The sequence below is a fragment of the Drosophila obscura genome, unplaced genomic scaffold (genome assembly GCF_018151105.1).
Source record: "Drosophila obscura isolate BZ-5 IFL unplaced genomic scaffold, ASM1815110v1 contig_73, whole genome shotgun sequence".
Classification (NCBI taxonomy): domain Eukaryota; kingdom Metazoa; phylum Arthropoda; class Insecta; order Diptera; family Drosophilidae; genus Drosophila; species Drosophila obscura.
The window spans coordinates 4163313-4184678 of record NW_024542865.1 but is presented as its reverse complement, the minus strand read 5'-3'; the positions used below and the strand labels follow the sequence as shown (position 1 = coordinate 4184678).

Here is a 21366-nt window from a genome sequence, read left to right as displayed (position 1 = left end):
AGCGTTATGGCGCACACTCAATGCGAAGCAACAGCGGGCCCCCATTACACCGAACTGTTTTTCACCCAAAAATTTGGGGCATACAAGCACAAGCGAGCGAGCGTGTGTGTGTGTCTGTGTGTGTGTGTGTGTAAGTGAGGCTGGGGCAAGTGGCGTGTTGTCGTCCTGTTGCTTGTGGCAGGCAGATTTTCACCACGCAACGTGCGACGTCAGCAAACTGTTAACGGTTTACACACACACACACACACACACACAGTACAAACACATACGTGTACAGCTGCATTCATACATACACATACATATGTATGTATGTACTGGGCAGGTGCGAGCGAGATAGCAAGGGCCTAAAGGGCGCAACGCGAAAAGCTTCCGAAACGTAACGTAATGTGGCAGCTTGTATGGGGCACAGTGGTACAAAAAACACCAAAAAGGGAGCACAGCAGCAGCAGCAGCAGTAGCAAGAGGCAAGAGCTTCGTGCGTTTGTTGCTGTTGTTGTTGTTGTCGTCCAGCGTCAGCGTCACCGTCAACGTCAGCGTCAGAATTTGTGTCTGGCTGGCTGGCGTGGCGGGTTCCTTCGGTTCGTTCGGTTTGCTTTCAGTTTCAGTTTTCAGTTTTACTTGGGAGTTCGTCGCGTTCAGTAGTTAGTGGCAGTAGCTCCACTCTATGGCCCCCGTACGCTTACCAAAGATAATAATTAGGGACTTAGTCAGTCGTTCGTAAAGTGTCGAGGAGTGGAGTCGGTTTGTCGGTTTGTCGGTTTGTCGGTTTGTCGTTCGTCGTCATTCCGTCAGTGATTCAGTCAGTCAGCTATTCAGTCATTTCGGTCTATCGGGGTTATACGGTTATATCGGTCTATCTTCCAATACATTTTCAGCCTTTCTTTCGGTTTTAGTCAGTAATTCGGTCAAACACTTGTGTGGAGAGATTTGTTTTGTTGTAAATGATGGGAGCGCGCGCTCGTTGCTCCTCTCCCTCTCCGGCGGCTGGCAGGATGCCAAATTATTTATAAAGAACCCAGGCAGGCAGGCGGGCAGGCAGGCGGGCAGGCAGGCAGCAACTAGTTAATAAGCAGCCGAAACACACAGCAAAAGAGCGCAATAAGAAGGAAGAGCCCAAAAGGGAGAGCATCGAAGCAAAGAAAGCAAGGAAGCGCAAAGGAAAAGGAAAAGAATAGGCACCAGAACGAGGAACAGCACCAGGACCAGAACGAGGACCAGGACCAGCACCAGGACCAGGGCTAGGACCCTAAAGTGGAGTGAAGAAGACGCTTCAGCCACAGGCGACACTTTCACCGTTCCATCCATTCCCTGTTGCTGCTACTGCTACTGCTGCTTCTTCTTCTTCTATTTCGGCCCTGTACCGTTACACTCTACGCGCAAAAACAAACAGAAACTTTTTCGAAATACATTTTAGGCGCGCGCGTGTGATTGTGTGCGTGAGACGCAGGCAAGCAGGAGAGGCAGAAAGATAGATAGAGAGAGAGCGAATAAGGAATTACGGTGCAAAAAGCTTTGGGCAATCTGCCCCGCCGTAAGCGTCAAAACACACGCCCACGCACACACGCACACAAACACACACAGAGAGAAACTCGCCGAAATTCCACAGGAAGAAGCGCCCGAAAATGGTGCAAACCAATGCAGGTAATATATACATATGTACTGTACTGTAACCCAACAAACCCGCAAACACAAAAACCACTGACTAAGACAATAGGCTGGGAAGGGACAACAGTCCTATGCCTTGTGTTTGTGTGTGTGTGTGTGTGGGTGTAGATAATGGATGCATTCAGGCATCACTTTTCACATTTTCGTGATTTCACACTCCCGCTGCGGCGATTGAAGCGACGACAGTGAAAGCTTCATGCTAATATTTTATACGTATTCTATACATACATATCTACATGCACACATACATATGTACATGCATACATACATATGTTCATATGTATAAGAGTATTGGGCATTGGAATGAGGCAATGAGGCAATGTGGGTTGGGCTTTGGTTTGGGTGTTTGCAGTGCATCCAATGTGTGCATTGTGCATTGTGGATATGGATAGGGTATGGGTATGGGTATGTGTATGTGTTCCGGTAATCCCGGGCAATCAGCGAACGGTGCTTCACTTAATGCGACAATGGTACATACATTTTTTTTGTATTTGCAATTGCTACAACAATGCTGCCCTGCCCTGCATTGCCTTGCCATGTGGTGGCGGTGGGGGGGATGGCACATTCAAGGACGTGCCTTTGCTGCAACAGTGCTCTTGGTTTGGTTCTGCATTTGAGCAAAAACTCCGACAAAGCTGCTGGAGGAGGTTAGCGGCTAACCAATAGATTTAAATTTTAAATTATTAAAATTATTTAAATTATTGTTCGATTTAAATGCTCACACAAATATTGTTGCTTTTAAGCATTAATTTAATTTGAATAACTGAGGAAACATATTTATTTGTATTTGTATATTTACTAAAAATAATACTTGTTTTTAATGCATTAGTCACAGAGGAGTTATGGCTAAAATTACAATATTTAAGTTTATTTAAAAAAGATTTTATTTAAAAAATATTAATTTATTTAATTTTTTTTTTGTGTATTTTTATTTTCTCCATTAATTTAATCTGCATAGCTGAGGAAACATATTTATGAGGTATTTTTATTTTTTCCTAGTGTTACAAGTAATACTTGTTTTTAATGCACTAGTCACAGAGGAGTTATGCCTAAAATTACCATATTTAAGTTTTTTTTTTAAAAGATTTTATTTAAAAAATATTCATTTATTTCATCTATTTTTGTATGCACTAAACACAGAGGAGTTATGGTTAAAATTACAATATATAATTTTTTATAAAAAGATTTTATTTTAAAAATATTAATTTTCATCTGGTTTTCGATTTTTGGTTATGGTTTTTGGAGTTATGTTTAAAATTAAAATATTTAATTTTATTGAAAAAAGATTTTATTTAAAAAATATTCATTTATTTCATCTATTTTTGTATGCACTAATCACAGAAGGGTTATGGTTAAATTTACAATATTTAATTTTTTATTTATTTATTTTGTATTTTATTTATTTAATCTATTTTTGTATTTAATTGAATTTTACATGTGCCATAAGTGTGGCCCGTGACTGTTGACCGTTATGCCATACATACATACATATGTACATATGTATATACATGCGTAGATCCTACTCCACTTGCTGGTATGGTTTTGGGGGCGTATCTTATATTTTACTAGCAAGTAATCCTGCCCAGCGGCTGCTGTGTTCCCTGGCAACAGGTTATTAGGCCATCTGGGCAATCAGTCATTGCATTGCATTGCACAAACCACATTCTTCTTCCAGATCTTCCATCACCATCCAACGGCAAGGCCAATGCGGATGATGAGCTTTTAGCATAATGAAATTAGAATGAATGTGTCCAGGTGCGGCGGCCATGACTGTGGTATCCCTTTAGGCTCCAGCTGCCTGCCCTGCACTGCCGCTTCGCTTCGCATCGTGCATTCATTCTGTCACTCTAGTCGAGTATCTCTGTGACTGTGGCCTGCCATTTGTGTGCCTTTAAGCTTAGCCACAATCAAGGCCGCACTAAAAGTGCATGGCGCACGGCAACAGGTTGCGGGCTGGGGTGGGCGGTAGTCTTGTCCGCCCTTTAATCCCATGTAACGACTTTAGCGGTGGCAGCAACAGCAGCAGCAGAAGAAGCAGCAGCATTCTCCTGATTGATTGTCTGCAAAAGATTAAGCCCCGTCCGTTTGTCCATCTATTCATTCTGGCCGTGACGCTGCTGCTGCTGCTGCTTAAGTCCTTTGCACATACTATACATACATACATATGTATGTCCCAGATCCGCAGGATAGATAGGCTGAAGCTGGTGCTGGTATACACTGCAACAATGTGGCAGCTTCTGCTACTTGATGTGGAAATTTCCAACCTAAAACGATAACTCAAATCTGCAGTCAATAAAGAACGGATATCTGGGCACAATATTAATTGTATTTATTTGTATATGCCATTTGGAAGCATTTTAATTGATTTATTTGGATTGATTCTATTGGTACTTCTTCGGCTGCTTTGGCGACGAATTTGGCGGCTTCGGAGCAGTTAAAAATAGCGATTTTGGAGCCCCTGGAAATTGCGATTTTGGAGCCGCTAGAAATTGCGATTTTGGAGGTTTCGGAGCCGTTAAAAATGGCGATTTTAAAGCCGCTAAAAATTCGGAATTTGGAGGCTTTGCATCAGCCAAAAAGGGGGACATTGGAGGCTTCGGAGCAGCCAAAAAGGGGGACATTGGAGGCTTCGCAGCAGCTAAAAAGGGGGACATTGGAGGCTTTGGTGCCATTAAAAAGGGGGAAATTGGCGGCTTCGGAGCAGCCAAAAAGGGGGACTTTGGCGGCTTCGGCGGCATCAGAAATAACGACTTTGCCGCTGTCATAGAGAAGACCAGAGAAAAGGTTATTATTATATTTATTATTATAAAGCAGCAGCAGACTCACCCTCTGGCGATATCTTCTCGTCGTCTTCGTCCTCCCCAGTCCCATAGTACTGGCCGCACCCCATTAGCGCATCCATATAAGCCGGACGCTTCGGCGGCTCTATGTCCAGCAAATCGAAGCGCTTGTCGCTGGACGACACCTCCCCGAACAACGAGACAGTTGGTCGAGTGCGCTTTTGAAAATTTTGCAGATTTTTGGTCATTTGCAAACGGTTTTCAGCGTTGATTTCGCGCGCCTCGACGTAAGTTTTATCGTGTCTGGGGGGCACCATATACGTTTTCTTCCAGGTATGTGCGGGCGGAATGGGCGGCAGAAACGGGGGCACGTTGGGCGGGCGTCTTGGTGGATCTTCTTCGCCGCGCAGTAGCTCCATGGGCCTCTTGACGGCACATCCCACATTACCTTTTGGGTCCCATGGCAAGACATTTTCGTTAGCTGGCCGTGCCATGGCATTTTCCTCATCGTCTTTTACAAATTTTTCAAGTTCCTCGCCCAGAATCTTTCGCTTGCGAAAAGTTTCCTCCAAATCAAAGTAGCTCACTTTGGCGCGCTGGGCGCAATCGGCATTGCGACGCGTCTCCTTACCAATATTCTCAATAACTAAATGCAGCAAAAAAAAAAAAGAAAAAAAAGGAAGTAAAATAATGCTACGCTAAGCTATTAAAATACTCACAATCGCCCAGCTTGTAAGCTAAAATCCTGCGAGTTTCTGGGGTTGCATCCAGGTTTTTCTCCTTCAGCATTTGCTCCACAACTTTTTTCAACTCTTCATTCATGTTTAATTAATTTGGAGCACAATTGAAATAGATTTCTAGCAAAACGGTGCAAAACTCAGGCAGCAGGCAGATGGAAAGAAAAGCGTTTGTCATCGGCCAGTGTTGCACAACAAATGAACTGCACAGGACTGCCATTTCAAGAGAATGCATTTCCACGATTAATTGTTTTTCAACACTGAACCCTAGAGCTCTTTGCTAACATTGCTGCAAAGAGAGAGATAGAGAGAGAGAGAGAGAGCAGGCAGGAGAGACAGAATGCTGTAGTAATGTTCGTAGCGATCTGCCAGCCATCAATCAAAGAATTCAGCCACTATTTGTGTCAAAAGCCTACAAATCGAAAGCCTGGAAATCCTGGAAAGCCAAGCCTGGCGCATATATTGCTCTCGCTCGCACTGGCATGCTTTAGCCATAAGGCTAGCTCTGTCCTCGCACGAATAGAGTTGCCCACAGCACTGAGCTGAGTAGAGTTGACAGCAAAGTGAAAGGATTAAGCTTAGAATCTGATTTACAAATAAGAAATACAGCTTAGTAGCTACTAGTTTTTAGTTGGTAGTTCCAACTAGAACTTAGAACTCCCAAACCGGAATGTATATTTCCCACTGGGTAGGCGTTGCACTTCTCTCAGTGCATTGAATGCAGTCACTCTGACTCTTGGTGGCAGTGGGCCAGTGGGCAGGCGAAACCTTTGCTGACACTGACGGATGGGTTGGGCTATGGGATGCATGGCATTGATGGGCATGTGGCCGGGTACAAGACAGTTGCCAGCTTGCTTTATGGCTTCCATTGGATCAACGTAAAACTTTTATGAATGAAAGGCAATTGGCCACATCAATGTGGAAGTGAAACCAATACTAACACGAGACATGAAGCGTAGAGTAGAAAGCCGAACCACAGTCAATGTCGTCCCATAGAAAGTGGAAGCAACGTGACGCTTGGCGTGTGGGCGTCTGTTTACGTTTTATTTGCCTGTACTGGCAGCGGCGGCCTTGCCCTGGCCACACAGCACTGCTCTACGCCCCAACTGGGGCACTCGGATGTGGGCGAACGTGAAGGCTCTGCTGGTGATGCATATCCGCCTGCGACTGTTACTCTGTGACTCCGATGAGGCTCAGGCGAACGATGATGAGGGGTCGATGTTTATGACGATGATGGTGATGGTGATGGTGTGGTGATTGTGTGTCCTCCCATCAATCGTTCAATTATGGCATTAGCTGTGGGCTAAGGACGAGATTGACTGGAAAAGAGTCACTCACTTGCGACGCGGCCTCTACGTTGAGTCACGAGTCACAGAGGTCACAGAGCTCTGCAGAGGTGGCCGTGTAGCCACGTGTAGGGGCCACATGTGTACGCTAAGTGCGCTGTCATAAAGCCCTATATATACTTTGGAGTTTGCGCCTCCAACGGGGATTGCTAGGCACCAATAATCTGCCGCAGCCCATCAAATTGAAAACAAAAGCATCCTCCCTCCATTGGGAGATCAAAAAGCTTTCAACAGATGCCTGCACATGGCAACCAAGAGCAACCAAGCCAAGGGCGTGTCGCAGTCGAGCAGTCAACGGGGGCGCACACGATCTTCCAGAGTTTAGTTTTTAACTTGAGTGTCTGGTATGGCTCCTTCTGCTGGTGCTTCAATCTGCTCGGGGCAATGGATTTCTAGTGCAGTCTCTCTCCAGTCTTTGGGTCCTACGTATAATACTTATATATGTATATATTCCATCCAGTGAATCTGCTGTTGCAGCGCACATTCCACCGTCCCCTGTTGGACCTGTCCTTGGATTTACTTTTTTGCTGTTGCCTCGTGGCACGTTGCCCGACTAAGTGCCATCAAAATGGGACTGGGGGGGAGGGCTGTTGGCTTACTGTCAGGGCAACAGAGAGTCGTTATCCTGCCGTGCGTGTACGTGTGCCCTGCGTCCTATCAGAGCCATTAATTTTAAGCCCCAAAGTCAGTGTCCGTGCGTCGGCTCTGCTTAGGCTCCAGCTCCGTCTCCAGCTCCTGCTCTGGCTGGCTCTACTTCAAAATTAAAAATCAACTGTCTGGCCATCATTAATTTTACGTCCAGCCAGACCAGACCCTCACATGACAGTCAGTCTCAGTCGCCGTGCCCTGTCCCTGAACCACTCGATTGTCCTCTCATCGTTGGTCTCTTTCGTTTTTTATACCAGATAGATAAAGATAACAGATGTAGCAGAAAAATGTAAAATAAGCCCACAAATTTTATATACTGACTGAGTAAGGGTATAAAAGTAGAGTCGCGTCCACAGAAGCGACTCAGAAGTGCCTTCTCGTTGCTATTTTTTTTTTTTTTTGGTGCTGTCATTGGAATGCCTGCAAAAGTTGCCCATTTGGATGGGACCAGAAATTTCTCAAGTTCGAACGCGAGCAAATATCAAACTAAAAATTAATTTAATGTCAATCAAATGCCTTAAAAAGTATTCTTTGCATTGCTCTCAATAATTTGCAATTGTTAAATGGTTTAATGATCGAAGTTATGAGGGGCTATAAAACGCTGATGTGAGGTTGTTCCTGCACAAATTCAAGTATTAAATAGAGTGTATAAATAGAGACAGTAGAGCGTCCAGTACGAGTATTTTGGAAATAAAAACTTTACTGATGCCAGTTGAATGCTTTCGAGCTCTCGCTAAAAAAGAGACCAGTCCACAAAAATCCATTGAAATGTATGGATGAGTAAATCTGCCTCTTTATATTCACTGTGGCTTCAAGCAGCACTCAACGAGTGACAAATATCCGCATCCAGCACTTGTATTTTAATTCTTTCACTATGTTCATTATAATGCCATGGAAAACTGCGACTAAAGCGTGCAGCAATTTGCAGGCTTGGGTAACTTAAATTAGTTATTCAATTGCCTAACTGGAATGTTGTTGGAGTTCCCTGCGCTTTCGCTTCGATCTTTGAGTTCACATAACGCAGAGGAAAAGTTTACCTACTTTTTTTTTTACAACTTTTCTTACACTCTTTTTGCTGCTGCTGTTGCTGCTCCAAGAAAATGCAATTTGTTGGCATTTTGCAATTAAGACTGAATTCTTTCTTGGCTTCAATTATTTGCCACTAGTCGAGTCACGGCGCCCGTCCTCTGACCTTTTGCTAAACATTCCACCAGTTACGTAGTTACGTGGAATCTCTGTTGCAGGAGAAATTTTCTCAAGAATGTCTGCCCTGAATGGGGGGACACGATGCAGAAATCTGAGCTTGTGCCAAGCTGAAATTACCATTGCACAATTGCAGTTTCGCAATTTGCCATTTCCTCATTTTTCATTTGAATTTGCATTTAGCTGACTCTCAATCCAACACCCACGCCTCATGCCTCATGCCTCACGCTCCACGCTCCATGCCCCCCTTTTATGCTGAACTGAAATCCTAATTATGCTGAGCAAACATTTCCAGCTGAGTGCAGGCAACGTTGTGAAATGTCAGAGGGTGCTGCATGGCTGCACTGCACTGGTGCGTGGGTGTACAGCACAGCAAAAAGGATTATTGAAATGGACTGGAATCACATCCAGCCCCCCCCCCCCCAACCTCAACCTAGTGACCTTTTCAGCCAAGCACTGATCTTTGGCTCAAACACTCGATTCAATCGATTCCAATTGGAGTGTGTACTGGACTTGACACGTGAGCAATGAAAATCCATTTCAAACGAAGCCCCAAAAAGCAGGCAACAATTTGTGTAAAGTGCCAGATCCACTCGGGATTGGGCTGGGTCCAATGGGTAACAGCCGGGGCGGATGAGTGATAATTTCATGGGAAAAATTACAGCAAAATCTACATTGAACACCTTTGCCGTAAGTGTGACCAAAACTCGCATATGTCACAATTTAAAATTAAGAACTTTAAGCGATTTATTTGGCAGTAGCAATATTTCAGACTGATGAAATAATCTGCATATTTTTGTGCGCTGCCATATAGAGAAATTCTGAACTTACAGCATACCGAAATGCCTTTAGGTTTTCCACAGTAAACCCCCAATTAAATACGAAACCTTTTGACTGGGCTTAGGCTGGAAATTAAGCCATAAATCAGAGGCCGCCGGGGGAATGACTTTAATCGTAATCTACTAAATGTATTTGCCGTAGAAAATTCTCCTCTATTTTTTTGTTGCCAATAACAAATTAATAAGTGACTAAGGATTAACTTAACTTATTGCGAAGTTATGTTTAATTAGGGCAACTGAAACCCGGCGATAAACCGTACTCCCGAGTGTAATGAGTAGATGAAATAAGTTTTGTTTTGGTGTGATTTCATTGGCATCCCATGTCCATATGTTTGCGCGCGCCCAAACCATTTCCCTATGGATTCTGCTGGCAGATTCTATGCCCCCTTGCCCCGCATCCTAAATTAAGTTGAACTTTTTGGTCTGGGCGGCGGCTCCAATGGTAATGCAGTTTGCGTGTTGAAACAAGCAGCAGACACCAGCCCTTGCCACACAGAGCACACACACACACACAGCACAAGAAGCACAAGCAGACACACACACAGCACAAGCAGACACACACACACACAAACACAATACGTATACGAATAAGAGTACATTAGACCGTAATTAATGTCGCAGTTTGGCAGTGGCATTCGCCCCTCTCACACACTCTATGAATATATGAGTACACAAATACATATATGTATGTATGTGTGCATGTATGTAGTCTTTTGTAAGCATATATTTGTGTATTTTGCTATCTGTTTATGCGGGTCTTTCCCCGCACGAATAGGAGATAGCAATACAAATAGTTCCACGCCCCCCAGCCACCCACCCACCAAAACAAAAAAACAAAAAGGTACAACCGAAAGCTCATTTGGCCACAAAATAAATTGAAAGCGAAGGCCAATAAGAAAAACAACAAAAACAAAGCTACATGTAAAACTGATAGGATGTGGCAGGGGGTGGTGGCAGGGGGTAGGGGCAGAGCACACACACACATGAGAGTTTCCTGCTGGCAGCCTGCTGCTACTTCTACCCATACTTTGCCCACATATTCCATTGTCTAATTAAGTGTTTATCTTAATTCTACATACGAACGTATAGCACATACATACACACATTTGTGCACAAAAAAGTTGCCAGATTGGATAGTACATGCGAGACATTTATTATTTATTTACTTAACAGCTTACTATAAGGTTTAAACCATATAGTACGTGATAATAAACGAGAAATATCTGCTATGGCCTTCAGCTAGATTAAATGTAATAATTTGACAAATGTGTTATTCATTTTTACAGTACGCATAGACACTTATTTTTTCTCCTAAGACTAAACAATTATAACATATTGTAGGTACATTTAATTGTTAAGGAAATCTATTCGTATACTTCAATTTTTAATTTAGTTTTGTTCTTCTATTCGCATGGGTAGTTCCGCCAAAAGGTCCACCAGGCCAAGAATCATAAAAAGTCAATAAAAACCGATTTCCATATGATTTTTTCCGGATATTTTTTTCTAAATTTATTGAAAGGTAACTAATTTACTTTATTGACATATAATTTCATTGACTTTCATCCTAAAACCTATGAAAATAAGGAAAAGTTCACGTTTTTGGTATTTTCTGGTATTTTTATAGACATGTTTTCTTTTACAATTATCTCCTAGGAAGAAGATGATTCTTAATAAAAGTTTCTCCTTAAAGTCTTTCTAACATATTAAACTACCTAAAACCATTATCAGAACGTTGGTCCAACCTCGGCTAACAGTATATTTGTAGGCTTTTATAAACGCGAAATTTGGTAACGTCACGCCAGTAACGTTCGCCAGATGCCTCCGCGGATTTTTAACAAAAAAAGAGCAAAAAGTTTTTACATTTAATAAGTTTGAAAATTAACTCTCAATACTTCATTTATTACCACAAAAAATGTTATCCAAATACCCCTATCCAATACGCAGAGTTTTGCCATTTTGTACCCCAACCTCGAAAACCACTTCTAGGTCTTTTAGGTCATTCTTTGGCGTATATCTTTAAAACCGTACGATCGATTATTTTCACTTTTCTGGTCTAACCTAATTATATTCAACGAGGATAATCTTTTTTCCAAATTTCAGCTTTTTGACTATTTTTTCCAACATTTTGTCGTACGAATGTAACGTAACGCCAGATAGGAACTGCCCATATGTATGTACACATGTAAGCATGTAAATATATATTTAGATGTTCAAATATGAATATGCTACTGGGGCATTGTATTGGGGCTGCAAGCATCTTTGTTTGTTCACCCAAACTCTTTAAAACAAAAGGCAAACTGAAGCAATTTTTTACAATATTCCAAAGCCCAAGGCAGACGCCGTTCGCTGATTTTTATCAACTGTAAACACATCAAACTCATCTTTAAATAGTTCTAAAAAAAAAAACAGAGTCAATTCTAAAGTATTTATATTTATTTATTTATATTTAGATAGATTTATCTTTATAAATATCCCTTTGTGGCCCATCCAGGGGTCCAGTCCAAACGAACGAACAGCAAAAAAAAAAAAAAAAAAAAATCTCGCTGGCTGAAAATAGCAAAACCTTTTGCTTTGGAGTTTAATTTAAAATTGTGGCACCCAAACCCCTACCCAAACCCAAAGCCCAAAGCCCAAAGCCAAACCGCTGCCTTAATTAGGTTTGGGCCCTCCCACTGAGCCCGTTTAAGCCATCAATTGGCATTTGTGGGACAAATGAATTTACGATTACGTCTTGATTTCAAGCTAAAATATACGGAAACAAATATATTCGATCCAGTGGCCCAGTGGGCGGAACAGCACAGTGGATCCACGGATTCCAGCTGTAACCCCAGTTGCTTGATGGCTTAAAGCTACGACACAAAAAATAGTTTTAGCTCTCAATCTGAGAGATTTGCTGTGGCTGCCACAGACTCCTTAAGGATATGCCGTTTAAGCTTTAATATCTTTCCGATATAAATGCATTTATATTTCCTAGATTTTCTGCTGCTGCTGGGAGGGGGTGCAAGACCACATCGAGGTCACCTAGAACGTGAAAAGTTACTCATTGGTTGCTCGTTTCCCACTGCAGCATGGATCCAGTTTCCGTGCTGCGGCTGCTGCTGCTGCTGCTCCTTGTTCTGCCTTAGATCCTGGTGCCCTGCTAGCCACAGCTCGTTGTCAATTTCCTGTGACTTGTCCTGGTCAAGCCTTGTCCCAGTCTCAGTCTCAGTCTTTGGACTCCTTCAAGGCTCTGCTCATGCGTCTCGTACCTGCTGCTTGCCTTGCCTTGCCTTCTGCTCCTTTCGCCCCCACTCATTGTGTATCCTTGTCTCTGCTGCTCCTCCGGTTAGTTACAGATGCTTTACTCCTTTTCATTATTCCTGCAGCTCCTTCCTGCTGCTCCTACTGCTCCTTCCTGCTGCTCCTTCTGCTCCTTCCTGCTGCTCCTTCCTGCTGCTACTTCTGCTCCTGCTGCTCATTCCTGTTGCTCCTGCTGTTCCTTCCTGCTTCTTTCTTCTGCTCCTTTCTCTACTCCAATTTCAGCTGCTGCAACTCCTGTCAACGCTGGCCATTCCCCAATGGGTTTCAAAGTTCACTTTGTCACCAGATCCAATGTCCAATGCAGGAGTAGGACGAACCATCAGCAAAGCAATGGGCATGGGCATGGAGATGGAGTATGGCTGTACTTGGGGCAGTCACAATTATCCATTGTATTTGCTTTCATTTGTGCAGCGTCAACAATGGGGTGGGTCACGGGTCACTGGGCAAACAGAGATGCAAATAATTATACAAATCAACAAAAGACAAATAGAAACAGAGAACTAACTTTTGCTCTCAGCTGCCCCAAGTCGGCTACATTACTGCTCTCTTGTGTTATTTGCATTTGCCAGCTGCCCTCATGCCGGCTCCCCTTGCCAGTGCAAAAATTAAGTTATTAAAACTTTGATGCCTCCTCCCCGCTGACCATTTAAATGCTAATTGCATGTGTGTGACACATAAAACCTAAGCGATGTTGCACACAGCCACAGCCACAGTGAAAATGGTGCAACAAAAGAGCTGTAATTAAAGCGGGGAAGCCCCGTGCCAGCCATCCAGCCAGCCATCTTTCCGAGCCACACAGGCACAGTCACAGCCCCAGCCACAGCCCCAGCCCAGCCACAGCCACAGCCCCAGCCATTGGCAAGGACATGGCCTGGCGACAACTCGGTCGGCGTCCCAGACAACAGCACTGTGTCGCCGCCACCCCCATGCCTTATGGCAGGACTGCTGCCACATCCACATCCACATCATCGTCATCAACATTAAAACGTGGAAAGGACACACACATAATGAGCTCGACACGCAGCTGGTGACATGACTTTACTGCTGGCTGGAAGTGCATTTGGAGGGGGGCAGGGTTGAAACCCTAAAACCGAAAAGTCAATGCTGTGGCATATCGACTCCCCCAACCTCGCACGCTTCGCATCTTCACTTTACTTTTGCTGCATTAAATCCTAAAATTTCGTTTATTTTTTCACGCTCACTCTGCATTCGGATTTGCTGGCAGCTAGAGCGAGAAAGCAACACACAAATTGGCCAAATGAAATTAATGTTGGATCAGCTAACTCTTCTGGGCAGTATCAAGTGCATAAATGTGCTCCTCATCCCTCTGGCATTTGTTTTTTTAGTTTATTCTATTGTTTAACTTTGCAGACATGCCTGCAGATATGTAGGTACATACATATATACGCCTATGTATGTGCATACGAGTATATGCATAAATATTCATATAAATTCATATAAGCCCTGTTCCGCTTTAGCAGCATTCTTCACTGCTGACTTTTGCATGACATATTTATTGCAATTTGCATCGTGTGACCTTTTGCCCTAGCCCACATTTAGCTGTTGCTCGTAATTCATCCGGAGTTCCATACTCCTGCTGCTGCTGCTGCACCTGAATGCCTGAAGCTACACCAGCCACCACCCTCCACTCTCCACCTTCAATTATTTATCATTCATCACAGTTTTTTTTGTATCTCTGTGTACCTGCGCTTGTATGGGCTGTTGCACCATTTGTCAGCCCTCTAAATGGAAAACAATTAATGAAAATGAAAATAAAAATGAAATTATCCATGGAGAGCCGTAGGACATCATGAATTTTGAGTGCAAATGCCATTAGCATTTGTGCTTGTGCTTGTGCGCCAAAGTGGTCAACATTTTGGAGGAGCAGCCAGGCCAGGGCAGGGCAGGGCAGGGCAGGCCAGCTGGTAGTCAGTAGGCAGGGGATGAAGGATCTGCCGCTGTGTGTTCGTTCTGTTGATTGGGGGGTGGGCTGTCAGCTGGAACATGTTCAACATATTGAATTTCAGAGTGCAGGCAGGATGTGGGGCACACACACACACACACAAAGCTGCTGGCAGGGGGCAGCAGGCAGGAGTCCATTTTGACATTTGGGGGGCGTTGTCGCTGTGATTTCATTTAAAGGCCCCGTGGGGGGGCGGTTTTTACTCACCATGAGATTCACTTTGCAGCAGCAGACGGGTGATAATGATGGACTCGGTTATTCCAGATGGCTGCGACTACAAGGAGCGCCTGATAGCCAGCGTCAAGAAGGAGGTGAAGCAACTGATGGAGGAGGCGGTGACCAAGAAGTACGTGCACGAGGAGAGCAGCTCGGTGACGTCGCTGTGCGGCGCCGTGGAGGCCTGCCTCAGCCAGGGACTGCGCCGTCGCGCCTTGGGCCTGTTCAAGACCTCCTCGACGACGGCCCTGCTGCACAAGATCGCCAAGAGCTGCCCCGAGGCGGAGCACATCAGCAAGCTGGTGCAGGAGATCGAGGCCATGGATCCGAACAAACGCTCCTCCTCCAGCAGCGACAGCTTCCAGCGGCCGCCCATGCTAAAGAAGAGCAGCAGCAACTCGATGCAGTCGGCCAGCAGCAGCAGCAATGCCATCGGCATTGCGTCCACCTCCTCCGTGGCCAGTGGCAGCGGCTCGAGCATTTCGCTGGCCGGCCTGAAGTATCTGTGGATACGTTTGGCCCTCTACGAGAAGCGTCTGACCAAGATCATCGAGTATCTGGTGGGCAATGCCAGCAGCTACTACGATCGCGACTCCCTGGTGGCCGACTCCGACTATGGATCGATACTCAGCTCCCTGCTGGTGGGGCCCTGTGCCCTCGACTTTACCCGGGCCAAGACAGCCGATCATTACTGGACCGATCCGCATGCGGATGAGCTGGTGAGTGCACACAGCCGAGCCCACCCCTTGGGCTGGTAACTTTATGCACCGCTCTCTCTCTCTCTCTCTCTCTCCCCCATTGCAGGTGCAACGGCATCGCATTAGCTCGGGTCGCCGCTCGTCCTCGACCTGCTCGCGGCCGGCGATCATTAACTTTAAGCGGAGCCTGAACACCAGCTCGGATGAGGCCAGCACCGGGTCGTTCAAGTCAATGGCATCGGCCAGCGTGGCCAAGGACTATGTGGAGTCGCTGCATCAGAATGCCAAGGCGACGCTGCTCTATGGCAAGAACAATGTCCATGTGCTGCCCAAGGATGTGGCCGAACCGATGGCCGGCTACCTCAGTCTGCATCAGCACATCCAAACGCTGACCATCAAGTGGACGCCAAATCAGCTGATGAACGGCTACAACGAGGCGGCGGACGAGGGCGAGGACATCGACAAGGAGGCCTTCTGGGCGTACGCCCTCAACATCAATGTGGACGAAATCGTTTATGTGCACTGCCATCAGAGCAGGGGCGAGGACAGCGGCGGCACCGTCATCCTGGTGGGCCAGGATGGCGTACAGCGTCCGCCCATACACTTCCCGGAGGGCGGGCACATGCAGCAGTTTCTGAGCTGCCTGGAGACGGGCCTGCTGCCGCACGGACAGCTGGATCCGCCGCTCTGGTCACAGCGCGGCATTGGCAAGATGTTCCTCTGGCCGAAGAGCATGCGCCGCCGCATTCTGCCGTCCGTTATGGAGTCTGTGGACGAGACGCCCATCGACTATGTCTTTCGCATTGTCAGCAAGAGCAGGCACGAGGAATTCGGTGAGTAGAGGCCGCCAGCGGAATCTGCCCGGCGAGGAGCGCAGCTCACATCCGATCTGTGTCTCTTTTTACAGCTGCCACCCACTCGATACTGGACTTTGTGCGGAGCACACCGCGTCGCGCACAGCTGAGCAGCTGCTCCACCACCGGCAGCAGTGACTGCTCGAACAAGAGCCTCTCCATCGATCAGTATCCGCTGGAGTCGCCGCTGCTGCTGCAGCAGCAGCACGCCCAGAACACCAGCATCGAGATGGTCTGCTCCACGATGCGGCGACAGATCATCTCGCGTGCCTTCTACGGCTGGCTGGCCTACTGCCGTCATCTATCCACAGTGCGGACGCATCTGTCGGGCCTGGTGCATGGCCGCATAACGCCAGAAAGTGAGTGCGCCCGCCCCCAAGCAGTTCCCCATTGAATCCTTTTTAATATGCTCCTGTTGTTGCTGTTCCCCAGTGAAGGCCGATGAGGAGGGTCTGACAAGGGAGCGCTGGCAGCTGCTCAATGTGAATGGTGTGCTGCAGAATGCCACTGAGTTCTATCGCTTGGTTTACTTTGGCGGCGTGCAGCCAGAGCTGCGGCAGGAGGTGTGGCCCTATCTGCTGGGCCACTACGCCTTTGGCTCCAGTCGCGAGGAGCGCAAGAAACAGGACGAGACCTGCAAGCACTACTACGAGACAACGATGAGCGAGTGGCTGGCCGTCGATGCCATTGTGCAGCAGCGGGAGAAGGAGAAGACCGCCAGGGCGGTGGCCAAGCTCAGCTCCAGTGGCAGCAACAGCGGCAACGAGCGGACGGTGCGTGCCGCCGATCTCGATCTGGCGGGTGGCGAGCTGGAGAACGAAGTGTTTGAGGATATCTCAGACATATCCGATCCGGGCGATCTGGAGTTCGATGACGAGCAGCGACAGCAACATCAGCAGCAACAGCAGCTGCAGCAGCAGCAGATCCAGCAAAAGCAACAGCAACAGCAGCAGCAGCAGGAGGAGGTATCCGTTAGTGGCATGCATCTGTGCGTAAAGCCCATTCCAAGGGCCATGAAGACCAGCACAGACTCGGGCCATGTGGACGAGGGTGAGAATTTCAATGAGCTCGATGAGGAGGCCGAGCAGGAGCAGCAGGAGAAAATCAATGCCGAGCCAGCCATAGCCAGCTGCTCCACCTCGACAGCCTCCTCCTACGAGACGGTAGGAGCCGGCGGCAACGTCCACCAGCCCAGCGACAGTCACAGTCGCAGCCGCAGCGTTCTCAGTCCGGAGTACCTCAGCGCCGATGATCTGCAGCTGCCCGAGGACGAGCAGGAGGAGGAGGAGGAGGAGGTGAAGCCACCGCAGCAGCAGCAACAGCAGCAGCAGGCAGCTGTCATTATCACCAACGCCTCGGTGGATATTGCCAACTGGGAGCGAAGTCCCAAGGGGGGCAACAGTCAGCAGATGTCACCCGTCCAGGAGCAGGCGGCGGCGGCGGCGGTCCTGGATGCCCTGCAGCAGCCAAAATCAGCTTGCGCCTCGCCAGCCAGCTCCAATGGCGGTGTCTACAGTGTAAGTAGCATCCCAGAACATCACCCCAAATACAGATATATAGGTATGTATACATGGCTTGCACCCTTTATGATCCACAGAGTGAGCTGCTCGAACAGTTTGGCCTCAATCTGCATCGGATCGAGAAGGATGTGCAGCGATGCGATCGCAACTATTGGTACTTTGCCAACGAGAATCTGGACAAGCTGCGCAACGTGATATCCACGTATGTGTGGGAGCATCTGGACGTGGGCTACATGCAGGGCATGTGCGATCTGGTGGCCCCACTGCTGGTCATCTTCGACGACGAGTCGCTCAGCTACAGCTGCTTCTGCAAGCTCATGGAGCGCATGATCGAGAACTTTCCCAGCGGCGGTGCCATGGACATGCACTTTGCCAATATGCGGTGGGTATATCCCTATCCCTATCCCCATCCCTATCCTAATATTTTATTACATTTATAATTGAATATTCTCAATGGCAGTTCCCTCATACAAATCCTCGACTCGGAGATGTACGATCTGATGGACTCGAATGGGGACTATACGCACTTCTACTTCTGCTACCGCTGGTTCCTCTTGGACTTTAAGCGGGAGCTCGTCTACGACGATGTCTTTGCCACCTGGGAGGTGATCTGGGCTGCCAAGCATATAGCTTCTGGGCACTTTGTGCTCTTTCTGGCGCTGGCCCTGCTGGAGACCTATCGCGACATCATACTGTCCAACAGCATGGACTTTACCGATGTCATCAAGTTCTTTAATGGTATGCTGCTTGCTGCCCAATACTCGTATTATATGCCGTTATTCTATGCGAATTCTCTTGCAGAAATGGCCGAACGTCACAATGCTCAGGCAGTGCTCCAGCTGGCCCGGAGCCTCGTTCTGCAGCTGCAGATGATCATCGAGAACAAGTAGAGAGGGCGAGAACAAACAAACAAACAAAATATATAATAGTAAATAGTAGACCAGTAGAACCATAGCTAGCGTATGGATTATGTAGAGAATTATTCCTAGATCCGTAGTTCAGATCGTCAGTCAAATTTCGTTTGCCAAAAATGGATAAAAATAAAACAAAAACAGCCAAGAAACCAAAAAAGAAAAAAAACATCACAGCAGATGGCAACAAGCAACAATAAATAGTATGCATAGGAGATACGTTTTGTTTTCTCACTCGATGTCTTCTTTATAAAGTATATACATGTACATGCAACATGCCACGTGCAACATGCGACTCTAAATGTAAACGTAACTGTATTTATATGAATGTAAGCTGTTCTTCCTACAAAAAAAAAAAACCCAAACATTTCTCAAGCATATCCCCACAAAAAAAAAAAACAAATAAGAAACGGAAACCAAACCAGGGGCTGACAATGCAAAAGACTCTACAAAATCAATGGAAACGATTGAAATCTTATATATACATATATCTACTGTATACTGTATAGGAAACTGATGTGGCACATAACTGTTGTTTTTTTTTTTTTTGCATGTATGGGCAGAAGATATACCTAACTTGTATGAATATACACATATGTATTCGATATACGATATACTACGATATTGAGTATCAAATTAGTGCAATGTAATTATCACGCTAATATCAAAGGCAAATCAAATTATGAATATATACATACATACAAATACTATAAACATATACACAGTGCATTTCAAATAAGTGTTGGACAGTGTTTGAAAAAAATGTGGCAAATTCCAATTAATGAAGCGACACAAAATGAAATTGGAATGCAATTAAGGAATACAAAAAAAAAAAAAAGAAGAAAGCAAATGAAATGAAAAGCACTTTACAAAACAAACAACAAGATGCATACATATACGAAACGATACATATATAACTATGTACAAAGAATAATAATCAAAATGAGAGATCTGAATCTTAACTCAAGCCTAAAACTCTGTACCAGCGAAACATAACCAAATGAATGTAACAATCAAAACAACAATAAGTCGAGAGAATAAAAACAATTATGTACTATTATTCCATAGATAAATATGGGTCTATATGGGTGTCTATAAAATATCCTCTATAAGCAGCTCACCGAATCAAACCCAACCGAATCCCCAACCCAACCCAACCAAAAAGCGCAAGAAAAAAGCGCGCAAACCCCAAGCGAAAACTTCAAATTGTCGTTGTTTTTATTTTAGTTGTAATTTATTTTTTATATAAATATATTCAAACACACACACATATTATATAGATATATGGATTATATATGTACATATGTATGTATTCTTACCTTCCTCCCTGTGTGATCTCTCTATCTCTACACCGAGTATAAATGTTGTGGATTACCCATATATGTATATGTGTATGTATCTTTATACGACGCAATTAATGCGATAACAGAAACTCAGACAACTCTCTTTGTAAATGTACCTTTTTGTCAGCAGAGTACCAGAGCCGAGAAATAAATCATTTGCTTTTATATCTGATTTTTATCTCAATTACAATGGCATATAATATATACCCAAGCAGCCAATTCCCCGTCACACCTGCAATGAAAAATAAAAAAATAGTCAATAAATAGCGAAAAATTTGATACCAGTCAACACCGTCCTTCCTCATCGCCTGGAAGATTTTGGCTCCATGATGCCAATCTGGAGATCCATCGTTGGCATGTGCCTGTGTGCACGAGTAAATCCGACAATGTTTATGCAAGACGAATGCACATTGCTACAACCCGCCACTTCAATCAATTTGTTTGATTATTTTATAATTGAATCCTTGGCAATGGCTTCGTCGAACATGAGCACGGGAGGATGACATCAATGCACGCAGCTCCATGTCACCTGACCTTTGGTGGCCTGATATGGATTCTGAGTGTCCAGAAGCTGAAGGATTCAACTGGATTCAGCTTATATGAAATATCATCACTCGCAATTAAAAACACCCGATTTGCGGAAGCCGTGGCAGAAATCCTATACATGGAGTGGTGTCCTGCTTGGTATATGTCTTATGAAGAAATATAAAAATTGGTTTATTATCATATGATATGGGGAATATACTTTGCTGGCAATGTCTGTTATATTATATGGTTGGATATATATATGTTTATTAATATATATGTATATACAAGTACAAAAGCAAAGCAAAGCAAATGAATGAACAACACAAAGAACATGTTTAAAATGAAATCAATAAATACCAAATACTATACCTATACGATAAAAAGCAATCAAAATAGAATAACTTTTTGGGTGAGCGGAAATATGAGCTGATTTATTTATTTTTATTCTATTTGATTTGATTTGATTTTATTTGATATTTCTCTGTATGATAAAACCAGTTCCATCAGCTGATTATCCTCCAATCCCAATGGCAACCAGAGGTAAACAAATAAACAAAAATTCGCACTATCAAGCGATAAGGCTGGGCGCGGACCTTCCTCGAAACTCTACACTCGGTATGGTCATACATACATACATATATTGCTGCTATTCCTGTACACTCTCACGGTTGCCAATGGGCCCGAATCTTGATCGATAACAACAAGTGACGAGTGGGCAGGTGGAGTGTGCCATTGCCATATGTTACCCGGGGAGGCGGGAAGTGTATGAATGGATCGAATGATTAGGCAGTAGGGGGAAACCGTCTTATCGCACA

General features: G+C 45.2%; 2 protein-coding genes across 2 annotated transcripts; one reads left to right on the top strand and one right to left on the bottom strand.

Annotated features, from left to right (window-relative positions):
- The first annotated feature begins 759 nt into the window (after positions 1 to 759).
- On the top strand, positions 760 to 20633 carry LOC111065385 (small G protein signaling modulator 2). Its single transcript, XM_022353522.2, has 8 exons — positions 760 to 1641; positions 14746 to 15416; positions 15502 to 16228; positions 16303 to 16608; positions 16682 to 17766; positions 17847 to 18151; positions 18230 to 18507; positions 18571 to 20633. Exons 1-8 carry the CDS (start codon positions 1623 to 1625, stop codon positions 18657 to 18659), a joined length of 3480 nt encoding a protein of 1159 aa, XP_022209214.2. The 5' UTR covers positions 760 to 1622; the 3' UTR covers positions 18660 to 20633.
- On the bottom strand, positions 3972 to 5363 carry LOC111081995 (probable splicing factor 3A subunit 1). Its single transcript, XM_022378167.2, has 3 exons — positions 5165 to 5363; positions 4492 to 5091; positions 3972 to 4423 (listed from the first exon to the last, which is right to left on the bottom strand). Exons 1-3 carry the CDS (start codon positions 5265 to 5267, stop codon positions 4047 to 4049), a joined length of 1080 nt encoding a protein of 359 aa, XP_022233859.1. The 5' UTR covers positions 5268 to 5363; the 3' UTR covers positions 3972 to 4046.
- Positions 20634 to 21366: the final 733 nt, after the last annotated feature.